The sequence below is a fragment of the Parasteatoda tepidariorum genome, chromosome 7, assembly GCF_043381705.1.
Source record: "Parasteatoda tepidariorum isolate YZ-2023 chromosome 7, CAS_Ptep_4.0, whole genome shotgun sequence".
Classification (NCBI taxonomy): domain Eukaryota; kingdom Metazoa; phylum Arthropoda; class Arachnida; order Araneae; family Theridiidae; genus Parasteatoda; species Parasteatoda tepidariorum.
In genome coordinates this window covers 41,318,436-41,343,915 of record NC_092210.1, presented here as the reverse complement: position 1 = coordinate 41,343,915, position 25,480 = coordinate 41,318,436, and the positions used below count along the sequence as shown (strand labels likewise).

The 25,480-nt window shown below is 28.9% G+C and overlaps 2 protein-coding genes across 3 annotated transcripts in view; both read right to left on the bottom strand.

Annotated features, from left to right (window-relative positions):
* Positions 1-24,845, bottom strand: part of LOC107447207 (uncharacterized) — a 40,559-nt gene extending 15,714 nt beyond the window's left edge. The window contains exons 1-5 of one of the 2 annotated variants that reach the window (XM_016062065.4): positions 24,477-24,845; positions 22,028-22,247; positions 19,992-20,166; positions 16,847-17,085; positions 14,561-14,889 (exon numbers count right to left, since the gene is read on the bottom strand). In XM_016062065.4, the coding sequence (XP_015917551.2) occupies positions 14,719-14,889; positions 16,847-17,085; positions 19,992-20,166; positions 22,028-22,247; positions 24,477-24,625 (954 nt within the window). In that variant the 5' untranslated portion in view covers positions 24,626-24,845 and the 3' untranslated portion in view covers positions 14,561-14,718. Of the gene's footprint in view, positions 1-14,560; positions 14,890-16,846; positions 17,086-19,991; positions 20,167-22,027; positions 22,248-24,476 lie in introns of those variants that run through there. The other variant, XM_071183324.1, reaches the window with a different exon arrangement.
* Positions 1,160-5,170, bottom strand: LOC139426015 (UBX domain-containing protein 10-like). The gene has a single exon (XM_071183323.1). It carries the CDS (start codon positions 4,468-4,470, stop codon positions 3,496-3,498), a length of 975 nt encoding a protein of 324 aa, XP_071039424.1. The 5' UTR covers positions 4,471-5,170; the 3' UTR covers positions 1,160-3,495.
* Positions 24,846-25,480: the final 635 nt, after the last annotated feature.

The window sequence follows — 25,480 nt, the reverse complement described above, 5'->3', positions numbered from 1 at the left end:
TTTCTTTGATGCATAATTTGTTGAAAATTAATCTGCAACTATTATAGCTAATATTGGTCCAAAGAACTGGATTTATTAATTTTTTGTAATACTAAGAACTCACCTGAAGGATTTCTAAGAACCTATAAGGATTTACGTTTACTTAATTTCTTTTGCACTTTTTTCCCCTTTTAAAATTTTTAAGCTTTTTACCGTTTCAAGCTTTTTTTTTTTTAATGTAAAACATCCCAAGGTCAGATCCATCCAGTTGAACTTACTAGTTAAAATAAGCGCTTACACTGATGAAACTTTATATGGAGTATCATCAAAATGTTTTTACAATGCATACATAAATAAAATCAAATAGAGGCTCCAAATTAGCCCGAAAAAGAAGATGAAGAAAAGTGTCAAGATTTTTAAAGCCGGATTCAAGCAGTCGGTCGCATTATCCTTTTTATTGATTGCAAAAAGTACTTGTCAAAATAATTTATCAGATTACTGAATTTTTTTTTTGTAATTATCTAATTTTTTAAACGAATAAGTGAAATAAATTAGGATTTTCGAAACAATGAAAAAGAGGAAGAAAAATACGACAATTTATTTCACATTTAAAATTATTGTTTTAAAAGTTGAATTCAATAAATTTTCTAAATATCTTAAATCAGATTTGAACAGAATTTAATCTTGACATGTTGCATATTAACTTCTTTAATCAAACATTATTTAAACTTCTGTAAGCATTTTTAAATGTAGTTCGCTATGTGAATAACTCACAAAAAGTTCTTTTGACATTGTTAAGTTGTTCTGATTGAAAAGAAGTAGAACTATTTATAATAATACCATAATTTCTCTTAAAGTTAAATTTATTTTTCATTTTATTTGTACATTTACTTCATAAAAAGGTCCAAAATGGTCATAATGACTTTAGAAAAAATATATAAATAAACATAATTTAAATATTCATCATACTTTAAAGACTCTAAGAAAGTTTTAAAACATTAATGCAATTTTTTTTTGTATATTTCACTTTTTTAATTAATTTATAGTTTTCTGCAATTAATTTATCCTGTTTCAATTTGTTTAATATCTTCTTGTATTAATTTTAGTTATTTTCTACCTGTTTTAAAATTATGGAATACTAAAAATTGCAATTTGTGAAAAAAAGAAAAACATTATATTGTTTTTTTTCCCTTTGCGATGACATCAATGTTTATTTTACTATGTGAAATTCATACATAATTGTATGACAAATGTTTATACAGCAATAACATTCATAGAATGCACAGTCAGCACAGCATACAAGTCTTGTATGTTAAACTGGAAACTACCATTAGTTTGAATTACTATTTACGAAACAAAACTGCTTTAACTTTATATTTGAATTTAAACACTTAAGTACAAATCTCTGGATTAAAATTACTTATTCTTTGACTCTTTAATTATCTATTAAATTACAAATTTACCATTTATTCAAATATTTAATAATAAGAAGAAATGTTTCAACTTCGAAAAGCCTTTAAACGAATTCCTATATTATGAAACTAATTTAAAAACTTGTAACAAAATTTATTGATAGAAAAAGCAGAAGGAATAGAGTATATAAATTTATTAAAACTATTAAACAGCGGAAAATAACGTAAAAATGATAATAATTTCAGTACTATCTTATTTTGCTTTACACATATGAAAATTAACATAGAATATAAAAAATACTATTCTTATCTTATTAAAACTGTTTTGCAATACTTTTACAAATTAGTAAGCCTTTAAAAATGCATTCTGCATTTCAATTTTTTGATATTAAATATGTTATTTTCAGTTATATTTCAAAGAAGTTTTAGGTCATATATATCTTCAAAAATAAATATGTTTATATACAAAATCGGTAGTATCTAATAGTACAAGAATTTTCTACGCTTTAACATGTATCTATAACATTTACAAGCAACATATTTTAGAAATACAATAAACAAATTAGAACCTACAAATTCTTTATTTTAATAGGAAGCATATTTGCATATTTAGATAGAATTTTTAACACCTGATAATAATAGAATGTTTACATAATTACAATTTTTTTTTATTGTTTAGCAATGTTATGAACCTTAACTTATTAATAAATTTTCAAACTTTTTATGAAAATTTATAAATAGATTTATTTTGACGTTTAATAAATTTTAACTTCAGAAAAATATTTATAGCTCTGATTAAATATTCATGAAACCAGTTAATAAGCGTTTAAAACTTTTTTACGCATTCTAGTACATGTTTCAAGATTTGAATTGTTTTAAAAATATTTTTCAAAAGTACAAAAATAAAATCAGATTAGACAGATAAGATGACTACTGTATTTTAATTTAACGTTGCTAATTAATTCTAAAAACTTATTTCCATCAATAGTTTCCAGAACTAATTCAACTGTTTTCATTTGCATTTAAATTGCAAAACTTTGAGCTTTGAGTAAAAACAATTTAAACTTTCATCAGTACTTTGAAAAACTAAATTCTTTAAAAATTTAACATAACTTTCATCAAAAATTCATAAAGTTCTTAAAAAGTTCTATGAAGAATTAGAAAAACACTTCAGATTATCATATGTTTGATGTCATAACATATTGCATGATATTGAAAAGTATTAAACATAAGATATTTCATTGGGTTTTCAGCTTCTTTTCCTTATTGCCCAAGATTAAAATTTTCTAAATTGTACAGACTTTAATATGCAGTCTACCTAAGTTTAAAACATAATGTAATTTTTATTTAAAAATTTAAAACAAAAATTAAAAAATTTTTTTTTTATTAGAATTTATAAAAATGTCAAAAATTTATTATTATAGTTTTTTGTTTAGACTGCGAGATAATTACTTTTTTTATTAAAAAATGCTCTACTAAATAAAATAGATAATGATATATAGATGATTTGTTTATGCAAAATTTTTTGTTTTGATTTCTTTCCGAAAATATTTCAGTTTTATCTCATTCAAATCAGGCATGTTTTTCTGATGACTTGATTTGGTTGTCTGATGTTTTATTTTATCAGATATACCACTCAATCATTTTAAGTAAAAATTTAGAATATTAATTCAACGTGATTTGCATGATCTGGAAACATTTTAAGCACATCTTTAATCCGAACGAAATTTTGTTCCCGACTCAATATTAACTGTTTAAATTGGGAGGAAATAATTATATTAATAAATCACGAAATGCAAGATAATAAATATAGTTCATTCAATTTTGTTTCTTTTAAATTAGTCTAAAAACAATGAAAAATCTTTTATAAATAAACCATTTTAAGTATGAGTTAAGAGTTATCTGTTTTAAAGTTTTTCGTTAAAAAAGAAATGTTCAAATTTTCATAATGTAGATTTATTTTCTAATTCTTCATTTAATTTTACTCACTATTTTCTTAAAAAAACTAAATCTAAAAAAGTTTCTGTAATACAAAACACATCATTAAGGAAGTATTGTTCCTTGGACATTGTACTACGTATGCATATTACCTTTAACCACAAAATTAGTCAGAATCACTATCGTCAAGCGATTGCAAACAAAGCAGTGTCTTGTCAGCTATCCCAGCATCTTTTAGAGTTATTGTCATATCCTTGAATATTCTCTTTGGCACATCGGTTGTGACAAGAGAGTATCGTTGAGGACACAATCCATCAATTTTGTCCAAAGCAAATTTACCTACGCTTCCCAGCATATCCTTGCAATCAAAACGTTCGGCTACACGAGTTCCATCCGGCAGTCGGACAGCAACGGTCACATAGGGTCCCCTAACATCCGGTCTTTCTTTTTCAATGGTAAATGTTGCAGATCGTATGAGAGGTTTTTTTGGTTTCAAATCAAAATCTTCGTCTTCTGAAATATATTGTTGTGGATTGTCTGAATCCTCTTCGAAATCAGAGTCGCTGTCTGACTCAAGAGTCAGTGAAAACAATGGAGGCTGGGTGGAATTATCTACATCTGAAGTGTATGATGGAATGTTTTCGTTGATATCGTTTTCTAAAGATTCTTCCTCATTATCAATGTCTAATGGGCCCATAAAACACTGACGACGCACTGGAAAAGGCCTTTCCTCTGGTATTTTCTTTTGTAAGAGTTCCTTTTGAGCACCAATTGCTGGCAAAGGGGTATATCTGGATAAGGAGCATTTTGGCAAACAACTGTCCCAAGCATGAACTGTATTAGGGCGTTCCAGAATCTCAAGTTCTTCACCTGGGGATTTTTTAATTGGAGCCGTGTGTCTTCTACTTACGCTACCTCTCCAGAAATCAGGTGTTGAGCTACGACGACTGTTGAAGTCATCCAAAGATCCAGCTCCGCTGTCAGTTGACAATCTGCTACACGATGAGCGCTTGCTTTCCTGAGTACTCGGTCGACTAAGGGAGGACAACGATGATTCACTTCTGTCAATATCTTCATGCTTTGAAAAATCACTCGACCTTCGCCATCGGGATCTTCTCGTAGACAACTTTGCACTGTGCATAATCAGATAAATAGGGGGGGAAAACTTAGAGTTTTGCTTTGAAACAACTCTAAATTCAGAGTACGATGAAAGAAGTTTGAAAGCCGGAAAATTATATCCGATGGCTTACATTTGCAATTGCTGATATGATAAGTTGATATACAATTGAAGGTATGATAAGCATAGTGATAAATATGCTAGTTTTTGAAATATTTGCGATGATTGATATTGAAAGTTAAGTATCACAACGTATTTCAACGTAACGTAATCTTCACCGAAACACTTAATAAACACTAGAAAGTTTTCTGCTTAATATAACTACTTAAGTTCAAAAGAAAAGCTAAATCATTTGGTTCTAAAAGTTGCTTTGCTAATTTTGTGTAGATAACAATAAGCTTATTGGTTCGTAAATTAATAACACCAGTCATCGTCGTAACTTGTTGCGTTTTCTATAGCAAATTAAGAGCATCAACATAACACTAACTGAAAAGAAAGTGAATCGTTTTCCAACAAATAATAGATATTCAATTTACACAACTCAGTTTATAAAATCGGACATTTCCTTAAACAAAGAGAGCGTGCAAGAAACCATCTTAAAGACGGGAAGGTGGGGAAAGGGGACGGTCAAGCACCTGTAGCCTATTAGAAGACGCTGACGAAAAGGAAAAGACGATGAAAATAAGTAGTCTTACAACTACTTCAAGTGCCAGCGACAACTGTTGTCGCACGAATAGATATGGGCCAACCAGCGTGCAGCAAACGAAACAAAAAATTGATCGCCGATGTCATAGGAAACATTTTTGGTTGTCTTGGATACCTATAGCTTCCATTCCTTTTTCTAAACTCAGAAGCCAAAGCTTAGTAATTAGATTTTTTTTTATTATTATTTTGATTTCTTATATTGCCAGTGATGAAGAATAATTTTTTCGTGGTGATATTGGTTTCGTTTTCTTTATCAGCCGGGAGAAAGGGAGGCGATGTTGTCATTAATTTTAATGCGTCACCTTGACGGTCGCGCGCGAATCATCCACGCGTGCTGCTTAATGGTCTTGTGTTTCTGGCCGTGGAAAAAAGGGACCTTGCTTATTCATTTATTTTATTGTTTTGGAAAAGATTTTTTTAATTAAAATCAAATAGTAAAGTATTCAGAAAGAAATATAGATTATGGTGCATAGTCAAACATTATTATAATTAATTTATCTAAAAAGCAATTTTATTAAAAACACATGAAATAATTCTATACTAAAGGTTTCCGAAAAAAAGAAGATTATAATAATTTATGCAAGATTATTAAAATTGATTTTTATAGAAATTAATGTGATTCAAAACGCAAGAAATAACTCTACACTGAGAAAAAAAATCGGATAAAATTACGGAAAAAATACTGGCACTCAGGATGACGATACTTTTCACCGTAAAATCCATTTTACCGGAACATGTTACGGAATAAAAAATCTTATATTCCGTAATTTTTACTGAATGATTACCGTGAAATCATTACTGAATCACTCTAATTAAATAAATATTACTGTGAGAAATAGGTATAATATTTTACGGAAAAATATTTAACGCATGATGCATCCAAGCTGCCAGTACTTTGTATTGTAATTTGATCCGGAATTTTTATAGTGTACACTGAAGGTTCTTGAAAAATTAAATTACATTCTCTGCACTTAATCAATTTTTAATTTATTTTATTTTTTGCAGAAATGTTCATTTTTTTAACTGAATAACACTTCAAATAATTTAGGTATTTTCCTATATTCAAGTTAATATATTTTTCTTCATTTTACTAGAGGCATTAATATTAATAAAAATGGTCGTTTAAAAGTAATATGCACAAATATGCATCGAGAAATAAAAGAAACATTTTTTAAAAAATTACGAAACTAAATATTTAGTTGTAAGGTATAAAAAAAATAAATCCTTGAAATTATCAGTGTAGAAAGTCAAAAGGAAACTAATTTTAGAAAATGAGAGAAGTAAAAAGTTTATTTCCATTATATTTCTTTGCTTTACATTTTTTTTTATTTATTTTTTAGATACCTACAGTGCCTTTTCCTTAAAAAGTGCAGAAATTATTCATTTGAGATATTTGTAGGGATAGCTGAACGAACTTATTTAAGTTTTTAATTAAATATAAATAAACAGAAAACATGCCTGAGGGTTTAAGAAATAACTATTTTCTGAACAAAGAAACATTATAGTAAAAAATTCTAATTTTAGTTTTTGACACAGTGAAGATCAAAGATTATATAAAAAATATCTAAGCAACTTAGATATTTAACAAAGAAAGATCTAAGCAACTTACATATTTTCTACCTAATTAAAGTTTACTATACAAATAATAAGAGTTTTACAATTCAGAAAGAGAAAGAATGCTAAACTTGGAATAATGAGCATTTTTTCTATTCAATAAGAAATTGAATTAAGACTTTGACAAAACAGACGAAAAGTTTTGAAAATTAAGAAAACATGTCAATTCCAAAATCAAACGCAGCTAAGGTTGTCAAAGGTTAAATTAAGAACCTCAGCATTTACAAATAAATTAAAAATAAAAATTTATTGTTACAAAAAAGTTCAAAAAGGCATTATTTTTGGAACGAAGCTAGATTAATGAATATCAAATTTAAAATAATGTTATGTTATGTTATGTTATGTTATGTTAAATTAAATTGTAACTTAATAGACACAAAATGGAAAATTCAAGAAATTTAAAACAAACATCATTTCGAAACCAGTTTGGAACTCAAAAAACAAATTCATTCCAAAATCAAACGCAGCTATGATGTCGAAGGTTAAATGAAGAACCTCCGTATTCATAATTAAATTAAAAATAAAAAAGACATTATTTCAGAACAAAGGTGATTGATGATTGATGAATATCTAAGTTTAAATAGAGAATTATTATGTTAGAACTTAGTCAAAAATTAAATTGAAACTAAATAGATACAAAATGGAAAGTTTAAGAAATTTAAAACAAATGTCATTTCGAAATCAGTTTTGGAACTCAAAAAACGAATTCATTCCAAAATCAAACGCAGCTATGATGTCAAAGGTTAAATTAAGAACCTCCGTATTCATAATTAAATTAAAAATAAAAATTTATTGTAACAAAGAAATAAAAAAGACATTATTTCAGAACAAAGCTGATTGATGATTGATGAATATCTAAGTTTAAATAAAGAATTATTACGTTAGAACTTGATCAAAAATTAAATTGAAACTAAATAGATACAAAATGGAAAGTTTAAGAAATTTAAAACAAATATCATTACGAAATTAGTTTTGGAGCTCAAAAAACAAATTCATTCCAAAATCAAACGCAAATATGATGTCAAAGGTTAAATTAAGAACCTCAGCATTCATAATTAAACTAAAAATAAAAATGTATTGTAACAAAAAAGTAAAAAAGACATTATTTCAGAACAAAGCTGATGGATGATTGATGAATATCTAAGTTTAAATAAAGAATTATTATGTTAGAACATAGTCAAAAATTAAATTGAAACTAAATAGATACAAAATGGAAAGTTTAAGAAATTCAAAACAAACATCATTTCGGAATCAGACGCAGTAAGGATGTCGAAGTTTAAATAAAGAATCATTAATACCTTGAATGACATAATTAAAAAGTAATATCTATTACAGTTTTCCCCTAGAATTAGACACGCATGAAAAGATAATTGAAATGAATTAAACAACAAGGATAGGCATCAGTAAATATCTTTTGTTTATGCTCAATAAATCGATGAGTAAATTTAGAAAAATAACTCTCATTAAGCTCGCTTTGTTAATTTCTACGTCTCACTTATTTAGTAAACAGAGCATGGAAGAATGAGGCGCATTGACAGCTCATTCGGGGCAAAAACACTCTTAGCTTATTTCTTCATGAAAACGAATTTAATTCTCCAGTGATAATTGATGCAAAATAACAATTAGCATTGAATCACTTTGCATCCTTATAATCTTCAGATGTATTTTACATAAAATAGAAACGTGGTATGTTCTACATCACTAATAACACTGAGGGATTTTTTGTTGCATTTATATAAATACTTGATCTTGCTTAATTAGAAGAGGGTATTTTAAATCTAAAATTAGTTTTGCTCCTAAAGCTACAAATTTTTTTTAGAATGAAATTTTTAGTCAATTTTTTTGCAGAACTATACAAGTTAAAAGACGTTATATCTAACAGGAGATTGCAGAAATGTTGCGACAAGCTTGTATGGGAATTAGGGCACTACAACAGGATTAAAATGGCATAGATACCCATACTCGGAAATTTCATCGCACACGGCCAGTGGCTACCCTACTATGTTTTGTTCAGAAGCATACGAAAAAGCAGTTCATAATAGGCGAAGCTCCCCTAGCGGCGTATGTTGATATTTCCGGGTATGGGCTTATCATTGTTTTGAATACCAATTAGAATACAAGATAGAAAACAAATACATACAACTGAACCCGCAGCTTTGTCACAGATACTACCGCGTTTGAGTTCTACAGCTGTATTATGCATTAATTTTTGCTTTTAATATTCTTTTTAGTCGTATTATCGTCAATCAGTGAAATCGGGGTTTCTATAGAATCCCTAATAATCATTGTTTAGAACAAAAACTAACTGAAACTGCAGCTTTGTCACATGTGCTACAGTATTTCTCTGCGTTGAATACTACAGCTGTGCTATGCTTTACGTTTTGCTCTTAATATTGCCTTTTAGACATATATATCGACAATATATGAAATTCGGTATTCTATAAAATGCACGATAATCATAATTTAGAATAATCAACATCAACTGGCAGAGTATAAACTGATTAACATTTCACACATTGCTTAGTCATTCTACAGAATGACAAACTGGTAAAGTATAAAACTATTAACATTTCACACATTTTCTAGGCATGATTAATGAAAAACATATGGGCATTTAATACAATGACTATTGAAGAGTGTACATAAAATTTTTCTTATTTCATACTTTGCTTATGCATTTATCATTCTATTAAATGTCTAGGCATTCGATTAAATGATTAAAGAATGAATAAAATAATTTGATTTCACACCTAAGAGAGCGAGGTTTCAATAGAATGCCAAAACTCTCAGAAATGAAACTCATTTTTGACAATCCAGTCGGCTGTATTTCGTTATATTTGAGAATCGTTTCGTCACGAAATCACGTGATTCTCTCAAATATATGACGAAAATCTTTCAACTCGAAATCTCATTGCAGAGCATCGTGGGAGATTGTTAACTAGAATGAATACTAGACGATAGAAAGTAAAGAAATGATCTGACCGGATGTCTGGTGGTCAAGGAGCTGGCCTCGTATGCCGAAAATCTCGGGTTCGAATCCCGCTCTGGGCATGGGTGTAATTTATATCTCTTTGTTCTACCGTCCTACTTATGTTGTTGGGGCGTTTTGATCCACCTATACTTACAATGAAGTGATTATTAGAGAAATTCGATGCAGTAAGTACTACAAGTTTTTTCATATTTTTTTCTTTATTTATTTATTAATTATTATTTGTTTATTCATTTATTTATTTACTTATGTTTTTGAAAAAATATCATAATGAATAATGTGTTCAATTTTGAGGAAATTTGTTTTATCGAAGAAGGTGCGATAGTTGTTTCTTTATTTCGACAAAATTTTTGCTCGTAGCATAAGACAAGAGACGGTTTCGTCAAAAACGAAAAAAGTTTCGTGATATGAGTATCCATTTTTAACAGTGATCATTTCATATATTAGCGGCAACATAAACACAAACAAATATTAAATGTAAAAATTTAAAAGAATATACATTGATATTTCCTATAAAGTACAAAAACATTTGGTCTGAAACAATTCTGAATTACATTCATATATATTTAGTTATTTCTTAAAAAAAGTGAACAGTTAAAAAGTCCACATAAAGTTGAATGAAAATCATGTTCGTCTTATCTAACTGTTTTCCTTAAGTTCTTATCATCAAACAGCGAATATATGTTTTGATACTGATTCGAATTCCTTCAACCAAAACAACCAAATACAAGTACTTCTTATACCAACAGTGCGTATCGGATATTTTTTTTTGTTATTGTCTTATGAAAGTTTGTATCATGACCTAATGCTTATCTTAATTTCATCGCCTAAGTCGAATGAAGTATAGAATTCTAATACAATGACTTTTTTTAAATAAAGGAAATTTATTTTCTGTTTTCCAAAAATGCATTTGTCTTTGATTTATTTATTGAGCTTAATACATATAATCTTAGCAAATTTCTTTGAACAATTTTCAATTCATTAATTTGTAAACTTTTCCTGAAATACGTAAAATTAAAATTTAATGAAACATTTTATTAAATAAGATTTAATAACTGGTTACTATAATTCTCTCTAAATATACACCCATAAGACTAACTCAAATAAACTGTTATGTTCAGACTGAAGATTATTAGTGATAAAAAAAGGGTTAGAAGAAAGATAAAAAAATTTTTGACAACATGGAAGTATAAATGAAATTTTAACAAATTTAGAAAATAGTTGAGCAAGTTCACTCCACGAAANTTATTTTTTTGAAAAAATATCATAATGAATAATGTGTTCAATTTTGAGGAAATTTGTTTTATCGAAGAAGGTGCGATAGTTGTTTCTTTATTTCGACAAAATTTTTGCTCGTAGCATAAGACAAGAGACGGTTTCGTCAAAAACGAAAAAAGTTTCGTGATATGAGTATCCATTTTTAACAGTGATCATTTCATATATTAGCGGCAACATAAACACAAACAAATATTAAATGTAAAAATTTAAAAGAATATACATTGATATTTCCTATAAAGTACAAAAACATTTGGTCTGAAACAATTCTGAATTACATTCATATATATTTAGTTATTTCTTAAAAAAAGTGAACAGTTAAAAAGTCCACATAAAGTTGAATGAAAATCATGTTCGTCTTATCTAACTGTTTTCCTTAAGTTCTTATCATCAAACAGCGAATATATGTTTTGATACTGATTCGAATTCCTTCAACCAAAACAACCAAATACAAGCACTTCCAAATACAAGCCATCAGTGCGTATCGAATATTTTTTTTTATTATTGTCTTATGAAAGCTTGTATCATGACCTAATGCTTATCTTAATTTCATCGCCTAAGTCGAATAAAGTAATTAATTCTAATACAATAACTTTTTTTAAGTAAAAGAAATTTATTTTCTGTCTTCCAAAAATGCATTTGTCTTTGATTTATTTATTGAGCTTAATGCATAAAATCTTAGCAAATTTCTTTGAACAATTTTCAATTCATTAATTTGTAAGCTTTTCCTGAAATACGCAATGTTAAAATTTAATGAAAAATTTTATTAAATAAGATTTAGTAACTGGTTACTATAATTCTCTATAAATATACACCCATAGGACTAACTCAAATAAACTGGTATGTTCAAACTGAAGATTACTAATAGTTATCAATGCTAAGAAAGAATTTGAAAAAAGATAAAAAATTTTTGGACAACATGGAAATATAAAGAAAATTTTATCAAATTTCGAAAATAGTTGAGCAAGTTCACTCCACGAAAAAATTTTAACTTTTAGACATAAATAATTTTTGAGAACGTTTTTTCAAAAAAATAATGTTAAGCTCTTTGAGCTTAAGGTCTTTCTAAGAAGAACAGTCTGATATAGAGTTTTGTGGAAGAAATTTGACTAAATTCTTAATTATAAATTAAAAATTTTATTAATGCATTTATTTATTTAACTGTAAATTTTTTTCCAACTAAATTTTAAATTCTCAAGGGGTGATTTAGAATTTTGAGTTAATTTTGCGAATTTGCATTGCGAAACCAATGCGTTTTCAAGTCAAGTATTTTGTGTTGATAATATTCTCTAAAATGGCGCTTATATACTAAATTGAGTTGCAATACTTTTCATTTAAATGATATATATATATATAATTACAAATTTAAATTAACGAAATTTAATTTAAATTTGGGAATTAAGATTTAAAATCTTCTTTTAGCTTTTTTTGTCATTTTGGGACTTTTTAAATTTTTGTGTAGTTCTGAAAAAAGTACTAAAAACTTTTTAAATAGTAAAACAGAATTATTTAAAGAAAACATAATTGGTTTAAAGATTAATTTAAGAAAAAAATTAGATTGTATAGTTCAGCTTTTCCAACGAAAACATATTAGGAGAAAAAAGGCTTAGATAAACAAAATTTTCAAAACAAAAATCATTTTTTTTAAATTTTGTAATTCTTTTATAATTATATACTGGGACATTTTCAGTAAAGTATGCATTTGAATTTATACAAATGGCAAAAATGTAGCGCATTGGACCTGACATAAATGGACTAAGTTTCAAAACTTTAAATGACGTTTTCCTAAAGCAGCGTTTTTCATATTAGAATACTCGAATACGCTTTACATTTTCGCTTGACATTATTATAAAAATGAACAACCTTTATATTTTTAATTAAGTATCCATTGATTCCAATACCAACGCTAGTTTATATTTTTAATACAGCTTCCATTACTTCCAATACTAGCTTAGATTCTTAATTCAGCTTTTATTACTTCCAACACGAATTTATATTCTTAATTCAGCTTCCATTGCTTTCAATTCTAGTTTACATTTTTAACTCTGCTTCCATAACTTTCATTACGTTTATATTCGTAATTCAGCTTCCATCACTTCCGATACTAGTTTATATTCTTAATTCAGCTTCTATTACTTCCAATACTAGTTATTATTCTTAATTAAGCTTCCATTACTTCCAATACTAGTTTAAATTCTTAATTACAATTCCATTACCTTCAAAACTAGTTTATATTCTTAATTCAGCGTCTCTTACTTTCAGTGCTATTTTAAAATTCTTAATTCAATTTCCATTTTTCGATTTTTAAAACATTAAATATTGATTTATTAATAGGTTCTGAATTAAATATTCGACCATTTTTCAAAACTTTTCATACAAAATAAAATTATATTGAAATACAGGGTTGTTAATTTTTATATAATTAATTCAAAACATCAATTAATTGTCTTTACATCAAAACATCAATAATTAATTGTTTATAGAGTAACATCAATTGTTTTCGTGATCTAAATCTTTATTAACTGCTTAGCACGTTGCTATTGTTTACACTTATTCTATTATAACAATAATGAAATCACACCCCAATATCGAATAAAAATAAAATCAGATATAATTCACAAATCAAACTTTGCTCCGTCAAAATTGGTATTGATTTTAAAAGAAGCCTATTTTTGGATTTAAAATGTCATGAGCTAAAGTCAATAATCGATAGCTGTTATTTTTCCTAACTAATATGACTTTGAAATAATTTTTTTTAGAAAGGTACAAATTTTTAAGATACAGCGTATTTATAAACGCTTTCAATGCTTTTTAATGGGAAAAATAATTTCATTTGCTGAATAATTAAAACTAATTTTCATGACATTATATGCACACTTGATATTTTTAAATTACCTTAAAATTACTCATAAAAAGTTTATAGTTATTCTAGTTATTAGAAGAAACCTTGGTTGAAAACAAAGATGATTGTTTTAAATGTTAAAATATTCTTTATTTAAAAATACTAACTTCTGAAAGATTAATAAATTAGAATAAGCATTTCATACTTCTACTCAATAAGTAGAAAATAGTTTATTATTTTTAACTAACCGTAATGCCAAACTATTTCGTGATGAGTGCTTTCAAAATTATTTTTGAATTTTAAATATTTTGTTACTGCATAAATTAAGACATATTGTAACACTTTCGGAATAAGAAACTATTTTTGATGAATAGTTATTTCGTGCAATTATGAATGCATAACTTAATTGCATTTAATAACGAAAAAAAATTCATTGGCATAAAAAATTATTAATGTGGAAGAAATTGACAATACCAAACTCTTAAAAACAAGGTCTTTATTCTAAAAACATGAAAAAAGAAACTGCATTAGCTATAAAAATTATTAATTATTGAGGTTAAGGAAGTTTTTCTTCTATTAAGTATACCTTTCCGAATCAATTTCTTGAAAGTATTCATAACGAAATTCATAATGTAATAAATTTAAATATCATTGAGCAAAAAAAAGTTTTTAGTAATCTGATACAACTATTATAAAGCAATTATTTATTTAATACAAAACCTGTCCAAACATGGTGGATATTCAAATGATTGATTTAATGTATACTTCTTATTCGGTGTTTTGACAGAAATAATAATTTAATACAATAAAAATATAGAAACAGAGCTAACATTTCAGTTAGCTACAATTACGATTCTTGGAGCTCAAATTTCATTTCAGCTATATCTTGCACTATATCAGTTTCTTCCGATGATATAGAACTCACTGATTCATTTTTTCGCACCCAATCACTTCTACTTATTTCGTCTATTGTTAATCTTTCTATGACATTCGGTTCCAACATGCCATTTATCAATTCCTAAAAAGAGGTAAAATTAAATTAACCATAAAAAATGTTTCAGAAAAATAAATTCTTGACACCAAATGGTTTCCAGTTCGTCCTTTTTAGAAGGGCCTCCCTGGCCGAGCGGTATCGCTGGTCCAAACGCTCTGTTAAGCGTAGAGGTAGCGGGTTCGAATCCCGCCGTAACCCTGGATGTATTCTTTGTGATGTCTTTCTCTGAATTGTTTTTATCTGTATTTTCTACTTGACAATGACTTATAAGCCTATATTGAGCACACAAGTCAGCAAATGTATGTAATTTCAATAAAATCAATCCTTTTTAGAGAGATTTCTGTGCCGGATACTGATCTCGCCAAATGTAATCGACGAAGCGCTATAATGCCAATGCCTGATATTGGTACTAACGATAATCTGGAGGAAAAAAATACAATATATATTGGCATGCCTTGAGGTGACTGAAAATTTCCCCCTTTGCTGTGTTTTTATCGTAGTAGTTTTTTACATGATACTGCTAGTTTGACTGCTAAATTTGGTGACCAGTTTGAAGCAGGATCTGATATCGAATTTCGTCTAATGTCCAGCAAACAAAAGAATAACTGCAAAAGCACGTCAAGCATACTTATTTGAAAAAAGTAAACAAATTTGGACCGACTTCAATCTGAACACGCCTACTTCGAAGGATGGTCCACATTGAATAGTTGACTTGCTACTTGTGACTGCGACATTATCCACCTCCTCATGCTATTGCTACTCAGTCTCGATCACACACAACTACCTGCATACACTCGACGACTGCTAAAGGCAACACAAGAGAGACCTCGACCGTGAACTTAATACAGCTCTCACGATCAGCAAAAGTATGGTGATCTTAATACAGCTCTACCGGCTTCTTACAAAACAGCAATGAATCTACTAGTGGTATTCGTTCATCGAATTCTATCACAGATATAATTCTGGTGGGAGAGTACTGTAGTGTATCTACCACTTCAAAATTACTAATATAAATCTAGTATATAAAACATGTTAACTCGATTCTATGTTGGGGTACCTTTTCATAGATGAAGGTTGACATTGTCGATATCTACTCTCCCCACACATTTTTTATAAGGCGTTCTAACATAGATTGACGGTTTCAAAAATTTATATGAAGTGAAAAGTTATGATTAAGAAAATAATAGTTACTGCAACAAATCAATGTGACAGGGCACAAATATTTCATATCTGATTATCTGTTTTTAGTTCAGATTGTTTTTGGCAGATGGCGCTAAAAATATTAATCTCAATAAAAAATAAAGTGAAATTAACTTCACAATTTTTTTAAAAAAACATTCACTGAATAAAAAGCACAATACAATACTTTTGAAGTGATCATCAACCACTCGGTAACACGTCGTTATAAGACATGTTATGATTTTTATATATTTTTCTTTGAGTTATAGGTTTTTTCTTCCAAAACGCCATCTGTCGGAAAAAGTTTGAGCTACAACTAGATGTTGTGGTTGTTCATTTACGTCGCACTGGAGCTGCACAATGGGCTATTTGCGACGGTCTGGGAAACTTCTCTGAGGATGATCCGAAGACATGCCATCACAATTTTGATTCTCTGCAGAGGGGATGACACCCCCCCCCTTCGGATCCCGACGACCTGCACGCGAAGTCGAGCACTTTACGGTAGCACAGTTTAACGAGGACCAATACCGCACACCCTCGGTCCCTACGCAGACGGATCCAAGTGGTCACCCACCCGCACACTGACCGCAGCCAGTGATGCTTGACATCGGTGATCTGATGGGAACCGTGTCTTAACGATCACTTCACTGCGGGAGAGCTACAACTAGGAAATTGGGGGAAATTTATGATTTATTCGTGACTTTGTTAGTTTAATTTTTATCCTTAACCAATTTTTGAACACCGTCAATCTAATTAATCAACATCCGTTTGATGAGAATGGGTATAGTGTAAGCAAAATTACCTTAAGGGTTGTGCTAAGCTTGCAAGTCGAAGGATAAGATATTGCCTTTGATCTTTGTTCCTGAATCAGTGTTTCAGATGATGAGGATAAAAAAGGTGCCTCACCAGCCGCCATGAAGAAAAGAACACCACCTAAACTCCAAATGTCAAAAGCCAAAGGATCATAGGTGCTTTGTGAGACTTCGGGTGCTGTGTAAGGTGATCGACCCCAGTTCGTCAAACTCATGTCTTCAGACGCACCTATAATCAACATTATCAATGAGTATGAAACGACACATTATTACGAGAAATGGTATTTTAATTAGTAATAAACGCATTACAACTTGGCCATAAGTTCTATTTATTTAAAAGCATAAAAATTTGTAAGTTTGTTATTTATACTATATACTGTTGAAAGCCCATCGACCTGTGTAGGGGGCAGGGAGCTGTCCTTGCATCAGAAATGTCCTGGGTTCAAATCCCGGGCAAGGCATGGATGTTTCTTTTTCTCTGTGTGTGTGTGTGTGTGTGTGTGTGTTCCATATCCTTTCTCCTTTGTGTGTGAATGTGACCCGCCCTATAAACGGGTTGTGGTTGTGTGAATGGCGTGGCAGAAGTCGAATTCCTGGCCATAGATGGCGCCACTAAAAAATAGGAACAATCGCACCCCCACTGCCTAAACAGGCATACGACAAAAAAAATTACTGTTAGAAATTTCTCGGAAAAAATTTTAATTAACAATTTATTTATTTTTTTCCCGTCGTATTCAACAAAAACCGTCAGACAACCATAACCGTTATGCATCCATCCTTGTTCCGGTTGTATTCTTTGTTCCAAATATGAAGAANTGTGACCCGCCCTATAAACGGGTTGTGGTTGTGTGAATGGCGTGGCAGAAGTCGAATTCCTGGCCATAGATGGCGCCACTGAAAAATAGGAACAATCGCACCCCCACTGCCTAAACAGGCATAAAACAAAAAAAAATTACTGCTAGAAATTTCTCGGAAAAAATTCTAATTAACAATTTTTTTTTCCCCGTCGTATTCAACAAAAACAGTCAGACAACCATAACCGTTTTGCATCCATCCTTGTTCTGGTTGTATTCTTTGTTCCAAATATGAAGAAAAAAATCGTTTATTAATGGTTTACACTTAATACTGTTAAAAAACAAGAATTTTTTCCCCAAATTTGGAACACCTTATGAAGTCACTTAGTTCCTTGCAGCAAGGTACACTTAAGCCAAGAGGGTAAATCCGCCAATCTCATGGCCGGCTGAACCCAGGTTGAAATCCCTGCGTTGGCACCACAAAATGTCCTCCAGTTCTTCAATGCATGCGTACATTCCTTCGTCCTACATGACTCTGGACTACTGAAATACGAATGTCTTCATCACGCACAGATGGCAGCACTATAGAGCTGTTTTACACAATGTAATAATAACTTAACGTAACTTAAATGCACATTACCTAACAAAAAGCATAATACAACATAACTTCCATGCCCGGTAAAGTTTCATTTTTATAGTTATGAATCCGTGCTAGTTGTAAATGGTTACAAAAAACGTTTGTTTTGATACTTATGATTTTTTTCAAACCATATCAGTTGTAAATGGTTTCAAAACGGTGAAAGTAAAAAAAATTCCCTAAGTTTAACAATTAATTGAATGAATAGACATCGAGTTATTTTACCGTAATTATCGAAAGAAAATACTAACAGTGTGAAATTTGTTCTACAAAGTATGTATAGAAAAATTTTATTTGGCAAATATTTCAGAAAAATTAATTGTGTACTTTTAATATATTATATATATAGTTATATCAAAACTATGCATTTCTATATTTCATTTTCCACATAAAAAAAAGAAACGCATACAAATTATTGTTCACCAAATATATTTAGTGCAATTAAAGGTATTTTTCCCTTTTACTTTTTCCAACCATTTTGTTCTGTTTAACGATAGCAGTTGTAGTCATAAAAATGAGGTATATGTGTTATTAAAATGTTACGAGGTCATAACAGATATCACTTATCTTGTCACAAATCAGTTAATGGCAAATTAGACCTCGTAAAACACAAGCAAAAATTATATATATTTTTTCAATTTACTGCGAAAAGACTCTTTATGTAGTATATTATTGTTCAATGGAACGCATAAGATAATGCGTTTTAAAGCGTGACGTTCAAACTGTAACGTCACGCAAGGCGTGTATAATTGATTTTTTACTTTTACTTACTAATTTTAATTACTCTCTATCTTTCATAGCATTCCGAGATTTCATATTTCCAGCAATAGCACCCAAAAGCCTCGTATCTTTCATGCGCAATTATCTATCTCTATGTGTACAATGTATTTATTATATGGCCATATATTCATTTTGTAGATGCTAGTCAGAATTACAACTTTCGCAATTCACTAACCTATTCGTTTTTTTAACAGAAGGTAAATTAATTGCCACATCAAAATTGAAAAGAATTTAACTCAAAAATCTCGAAATTTTTTAATTCGATGACACAGATCAATTTCCCGATTGCATTTGGATCAAACCTGACGAATAATTTCCTCAGTTGCTATTATAACTTGATCCACTAACTTGTTCCACACTCCAGTTTAATTTTTAAGTACAATTAGAACTCCTTAAATGTTTTTCATGAAAGATATTATTCGATCTGTAGAGAGAAATAATGCCTAATAATGCTTTACAAATTAAACTAGTTTTTTCGTGTATTGAATTTTAACCGCAAGCGTTGAGTGGACACAAATTTACTTATAATTTTTCGTGAAAATATTTATGACTTATTTATTATTCGGTAGTTTTTTTACGGTAAATTAATATATTTATAAAAAAAGGAAAGCCATTTTTAATTGTCTGATTTTGAGTAATGATCAAAATCAAGAATACAACTTTGGCAGGAAATATTATTAAGGAGTAATAAAGAAAGGTAAATAAGGGATAAAAATAATTTACAAGTAATTTTACTAATTTCATCTGCATCTTCTATGCTTATCAACGACCATACCATGTGATTTTGTGAATCAATGACAATGCACGAAACAGTAAGACGGCAATTATCTTTTTATGACGCATTAAGATTATCGATGATTATATATATAACCACAAACACATCCAGTAGAATTACTACTCTAAATGACTTATAATAATACTTGCCCTGTTGTACAGAGAATCCAAAATCAATTACTTTAACCTCAACTTCTTGATGAATCATAACATTTTCTGGTTTTAAATCTCTGTGAGAAATACCTTTCTTGTGCAAATATTCAAAAACGTCGACAAGTTGCTGGAAAAATTTTCTTACCATATCTTCCTCCATTAGCCCATTGTCCTATAAGATAAATATAAATGCAATTAAAAATATAAAAACTCACGTAAAAAGACGATTTTACTTAATAGTTTCTTTTCTTCAAAAAATATTAGTTTTTAATTTTTTTAAAAATTTTGGTACATTATTTTTCATTAATGCGACACTGAAAAAAAGTATAACAAAACAACCAGAATTTGATAAACCTTACAGTGTGTCTGATTTATCTGAACACAAAAATATCTCGGTAATTTTCACCGAAGCATTTTGGTAATAACTTTGGTAAAATTTACAAAAAATATGGTTTTATAATATGTGATAAAATTTGGTAACTGTGGTAAAATTTAGTAATTTTATCATGTTACCTCAGATTGTGCAATAAAAACCTTTATTATGCTGAATTTACTTTTCAGTTTTGTATTTTTTACCAAATTTGTGTTAATAAGAATGATAATTTTTGAAAACCATAATTTCTCGTGAACCGTTACCATATGAATAAAAAATTATCAAATGAATGGTCTAGCCAGAATTAGGTTGATTTTTTTACCAGAAATGCCAAATTTGATGAAATTTTTATGAAATTAACGTAATGTATTTATGGTAAATACATTACGGTAATTTCATCAAATTCTTTTCTCCTTGACGAAGGTGTCAGTATAATGTCCTGTGAAAAAGATTGAAAAACAATCTGAAATTTTTTAAAAGAAAAAGAGAAGAAGAAAAAAAAGCGCACCGTTAGACTACTTTTTTTAGCAAACTTTTTGACTGAAAAGGAAGAAAGAAACTGAAGAGTTCACTAATTATTTAAACTATTTAAACTCTGGTACTTCATTTGTCGTTGCTTCAAGCATGTGCTGTACAGCCTTTTTTATTTCTTACTGCATTCTAATATATGAGTAGACCTCTGGCTCTAAAAATTTACATTTATGACGTAAATCTTGCAGCTCATAGAGAAGGAAGAAAATATTTTCTATTTCAAGTGCTTGTTTCATCGATATTACTACCAAAGATTTTAAATACTTTTTAATAAACTTGTTTTTAAATATTGTTTCTTAAGATTTAAGTTTTTTTCCTTCTAGTTACTTTTATCTCCTTTTAGAGATTAAAATTCCAAGGTATCGGTATAATTTTAGTATATTCAGTATAATAAACCTTCCTCTTTATATATATTTTTTAAAAAAAAAACTGTCATCATTTATTGAAAACTGTGTATCTTCTTAATTTTGCGTCAGGTAAAAAATGTTGCTTCAAGAGCTTGATCCTTTAAAAGCTTCTATTTTCCGAACAATTACATATTCAAACTTTAGATGTTCATGTCGGTGAAAAAGTTTCTACCGGAGTCAGCTGTACCTGGTATCTTCGGCCTGTTTAGTAAAAGTAAAAATTAATTTAAAATAAATAAAAGTAAAAAGTAAAAAAAAATTAAAGTAAAAATTCATAACAGAGTAAAGAAACACAATTAAAACTTAAAAAAAAAATTTTTTTAAGCAATTTAAAAGTTAATGTGCTACACTGAGAAAAAATATGGTCAGAACTACTAGAATATTGTAAAATTTGCCGCCATTTTGACTTTAATGGAAACAACAAAAAGATCGGTAATTTTAACCGAAGTGGTTTTTGTAATGATTTTTGTAATAGCAATAAAATATGGCTTAATAATCTGTGATAAAATTTAGCAAATGAATTTAGTTAAGACACTGAGAAAGATTGTAGTCTATAGAACCGCAACTATAGTATGCTTTGTGCTTTATTCATGCTTTTCTTTAACAAAACTTATTGAAGCAAAAAATAATTTAGAGGAATTGTTTCTTGGGCCTGCATACATTATAAAAATGCGCTACAAAATAAATATCCATAAAAAAGATTTGAAGAATAAATTACTAACACATATATATTCCCGTAGATTTGGTCCATCGATCAGTTCCATAAAGATAAAAACTTTTGGAGAATATTCCACTATTTCAAGTATCTCGACGATGTTTTTGTGTCGTATCTTTCTCAGTATGCTAATTTCTCGGAATACGTACTTTTCTTCAAATATTTCAGGATGTTTATCTCGATCTATTATCTTCACAGCAACAGGTTCTCCATTTTTAGTCGCTCTTCTGTAATATTAGAAAAGCTTTCAATTAAAAATAAAAATTTCAACTAAAAACTTAATTAAATAAATTTTTTTACCCTATCAATGCATTTTCAGATATTTCGTTGGATGGAACAAAAAAAGATAGAGTCAGGTGAGGAAAATGGGTATATATAGGGTAAAATGTAAAAAACATCCATTTCCCCCTTTTAAATTGAGATAATTCATATAATATCTCAATTTAAAAGGAGAAAATAGACATTTATTGGGGTTACGGGAAGCATTTTTGTTTCAGTTTTAGAAATTAATATAAAATTTAATGTTGACAAACTGTCTGTTTATGATAAACTTATACAGTATATTAATTTGAACTACTGATGAACTTGATTCTAAGATCATTAAAAGCTAACAAAAACTATTACATTTAGTTCAGACTGGTAGAGGAATGTGTAAAAACCTTATCTACATAAGAATTGAAGAATAAATTTTAAAATTCTATTTATTAATAATTGCTTTCTGAGGTGGGGTGAAGTGGGTATATGGTTAGGCTTAACTAAGTCTTGTATGAGAGGGGTATTTCTTTTTTAGTTCTGTTTTAGCTTTAGTAAATAGTTATTACTCTGCAGTTTATAATGAAACAGCTAAAAATAATTTACTTATTTTGATTATAGCACTAACAAACAAAATTTATTTTGCATTTTATTGTGTGTATATATAAATATATATATATATATATATATATATATATATATACATATAATCGAAAGAGAAATTAAAATTTTTTTTCGAAGTACGCTTTCAAAATAATTTAAAAAGGCTGATATTATTTTGTGTTTTAATATTGCGATAAAATAATTACTAATTTACTTTAATATCTGAAATGATCAAACCTTTGGAAGCGATGTCTAAAGTAAGTTCATAAATAGTCACAAGATTATTTATGAGCCATAAAAAACTTAAAAAGTTTTAAATTATATATATATATGAAAAGAGCAATGCCTGCAAGAAAAAAATGACGTAAATAATAGTCAACAGTAATAATATGTGACAAAAATATATAAAATTCAGATTTTTATACATTTCGCATCTTAATAGAGGTGTTCAAATCAGTGGCTGAACTAAAACAGTAAATCACTATCATTCAATTAATTTCCATTGTCATTATTCCTATTGGAAGATTCATATTCCTGTCTCAATAGAAACGTATTGCTATTGGTTGCTTTGGCACACATATAATTTTAGAACTAAACCGCTTAAGATATATCTATGAGATTTTGAAGGAGAACAGGTAAGTGAAATGTCAACAACAGGTCAACTCTAATTGGTAAGCTGTAAAATGTCAAAACTAATTATTTTTCGAAAATTAATTTTTTTCTTCATAGTTTGCTAAAATTCAATTTTAGCATTGATTGTGTTTGCACGATGGAATGAAAATATTTATCAAGACGTTTTTCTCTAAATCTTTCAGGAAGTTACGTTTTTTTCTTCTTTTTTTTTCCAATTGCCCGGTAGTGAGCTGTGGTGGCTCAGGAGATAGAGCACTCGTCTTCCAATGAAATGAACCGGATTCGAATACCAACGATGGCTGGTTGATTCAACTTCCGCACTCGGTTCGCACCAGCCACAGTGCTAACGTAAAATATCCTCAGTGGTTGTTGGATCATGGGTAAGAATCCCCTTGCCGTCAGGTTAACCGTGGGAGGCTTTCTAAGTTTTCCTCTCCATGTAACTCAAATGCTGGATAGTTTCATTAAAAAGTCCTCCATGACGGTAAATTTCTCCCAATACTTGATCCAGAAGCTTCCTTGTCTTCCATATTGGTTTCAAAATTACAAGGCTACGGAGTTGAACATTGGTAGACGTAAACCCAAAATTTTGTCGGCTGAGCAGCGTCGGTTACGAAATAAAATAAAATAAAATTGCACGGTAGTATCCAGGCATGCAAAAGTTAAAGAATTTAAATACGAAAAATGAAGATCTTTTAAATTTTCTGATGACCTTTCAAGTGTTTCGTTTATGTTTGTCACTTGCGCAAAATTTGTACTCTACAACGAAAACAAAATTATTGAAGCTTTTAAATCACTATAACAAATGTGTTATTTTCTAAGGAATTGAGTAAATTTTATTTAGGAACAGTAAATTGAGACCAGGGGAAGAAAATTTAAGCATTCCCGGAAAAGAATGATAAAGACAATTATAATAAATAAACTGCTTTTACGATTATAGTAAATAAACTGTTCAGAGGGGTACTTACTTTATTTGACTGAAAGAACCACTTCCAATAACTTTATTATGTATTTCATAGCCATACTGGTTCAATCTGAAATCCTCAACGGTTCCCTGCGCTCCACCTCTTAAATAGTTTCCAATATTTCCACATAACCCCATAATTGTGTTACACATGACATTTGTAAATACTCCATAACAAATGGAATTGGGTATAATATAAAAAAACACAACTACTTCCACTTAGAAGGAATAATATTTACCGTAACGCAATGCTAAATTCTATGCCACTATCCACATAAATGAATTATTAATCAAAAATCGAATATCAATTACTTTTCCTTATGATGCAATAAAATCTGGCGAGCAGCTATTTAAACGATCAAACGCTTCGTTTGTTTATCTGTGGCTTGAAGTTAGGCTCGCAGAAAATGCCGTTCATTTGTTAAATTTAGTAGGAATAGCACAACCTGTGACGTAGGCTATAGTATACCCAATTATGAATTTTTCCTTAAGAAGCTAGTTTTATTCAAACTTTTATTTTCATTATCATGCTTTTGTTAGCTTTTGAAATAACATTTCTGAATTTAAAAAAATCGAAGAAATAATAAAGTATCAAAAACTAAGTATTAAATATCATTTTTCGAAAAAAAGTGATACCTAAAAATATATTTTAATGAATACTAGTTTATAATCAATTAAAAACTTTTTTTTCTCAGAAATGGTATAGCACTAAATAGAAATAATTTATGAAATATATTTACATCATAAAATGAAATGTGATAATAAACACTAAAAAATATAAATTAAACAAAAAAACATTAAAAATGTCTTTATTAGGCTTAAAGAAAGTTGTATTATTTCTTTATTTTTATTTTGTCTTTTCGACGAAATATAACACCATGTTTGCTTCTCTACATTTAAGTTTATGACAATAGACAATAGTTTTTTTTGTTAAATAATTTTCGTATTTTGGTTAGCCGGGTGCAAGCAAAAAGTCGCCATAAGACTGCAGACCAAATTCTATTTTAT

Excerpts from the sequence above, each read along its gene's own strand:
- LOC139426015 (XM_071183323.1), bottom strand. The coding sequence starts at position 4,470 with ATGCACAGTGCAAAGTTGTCTACGAGAAGATCCCGATGGCGAAGGTCG.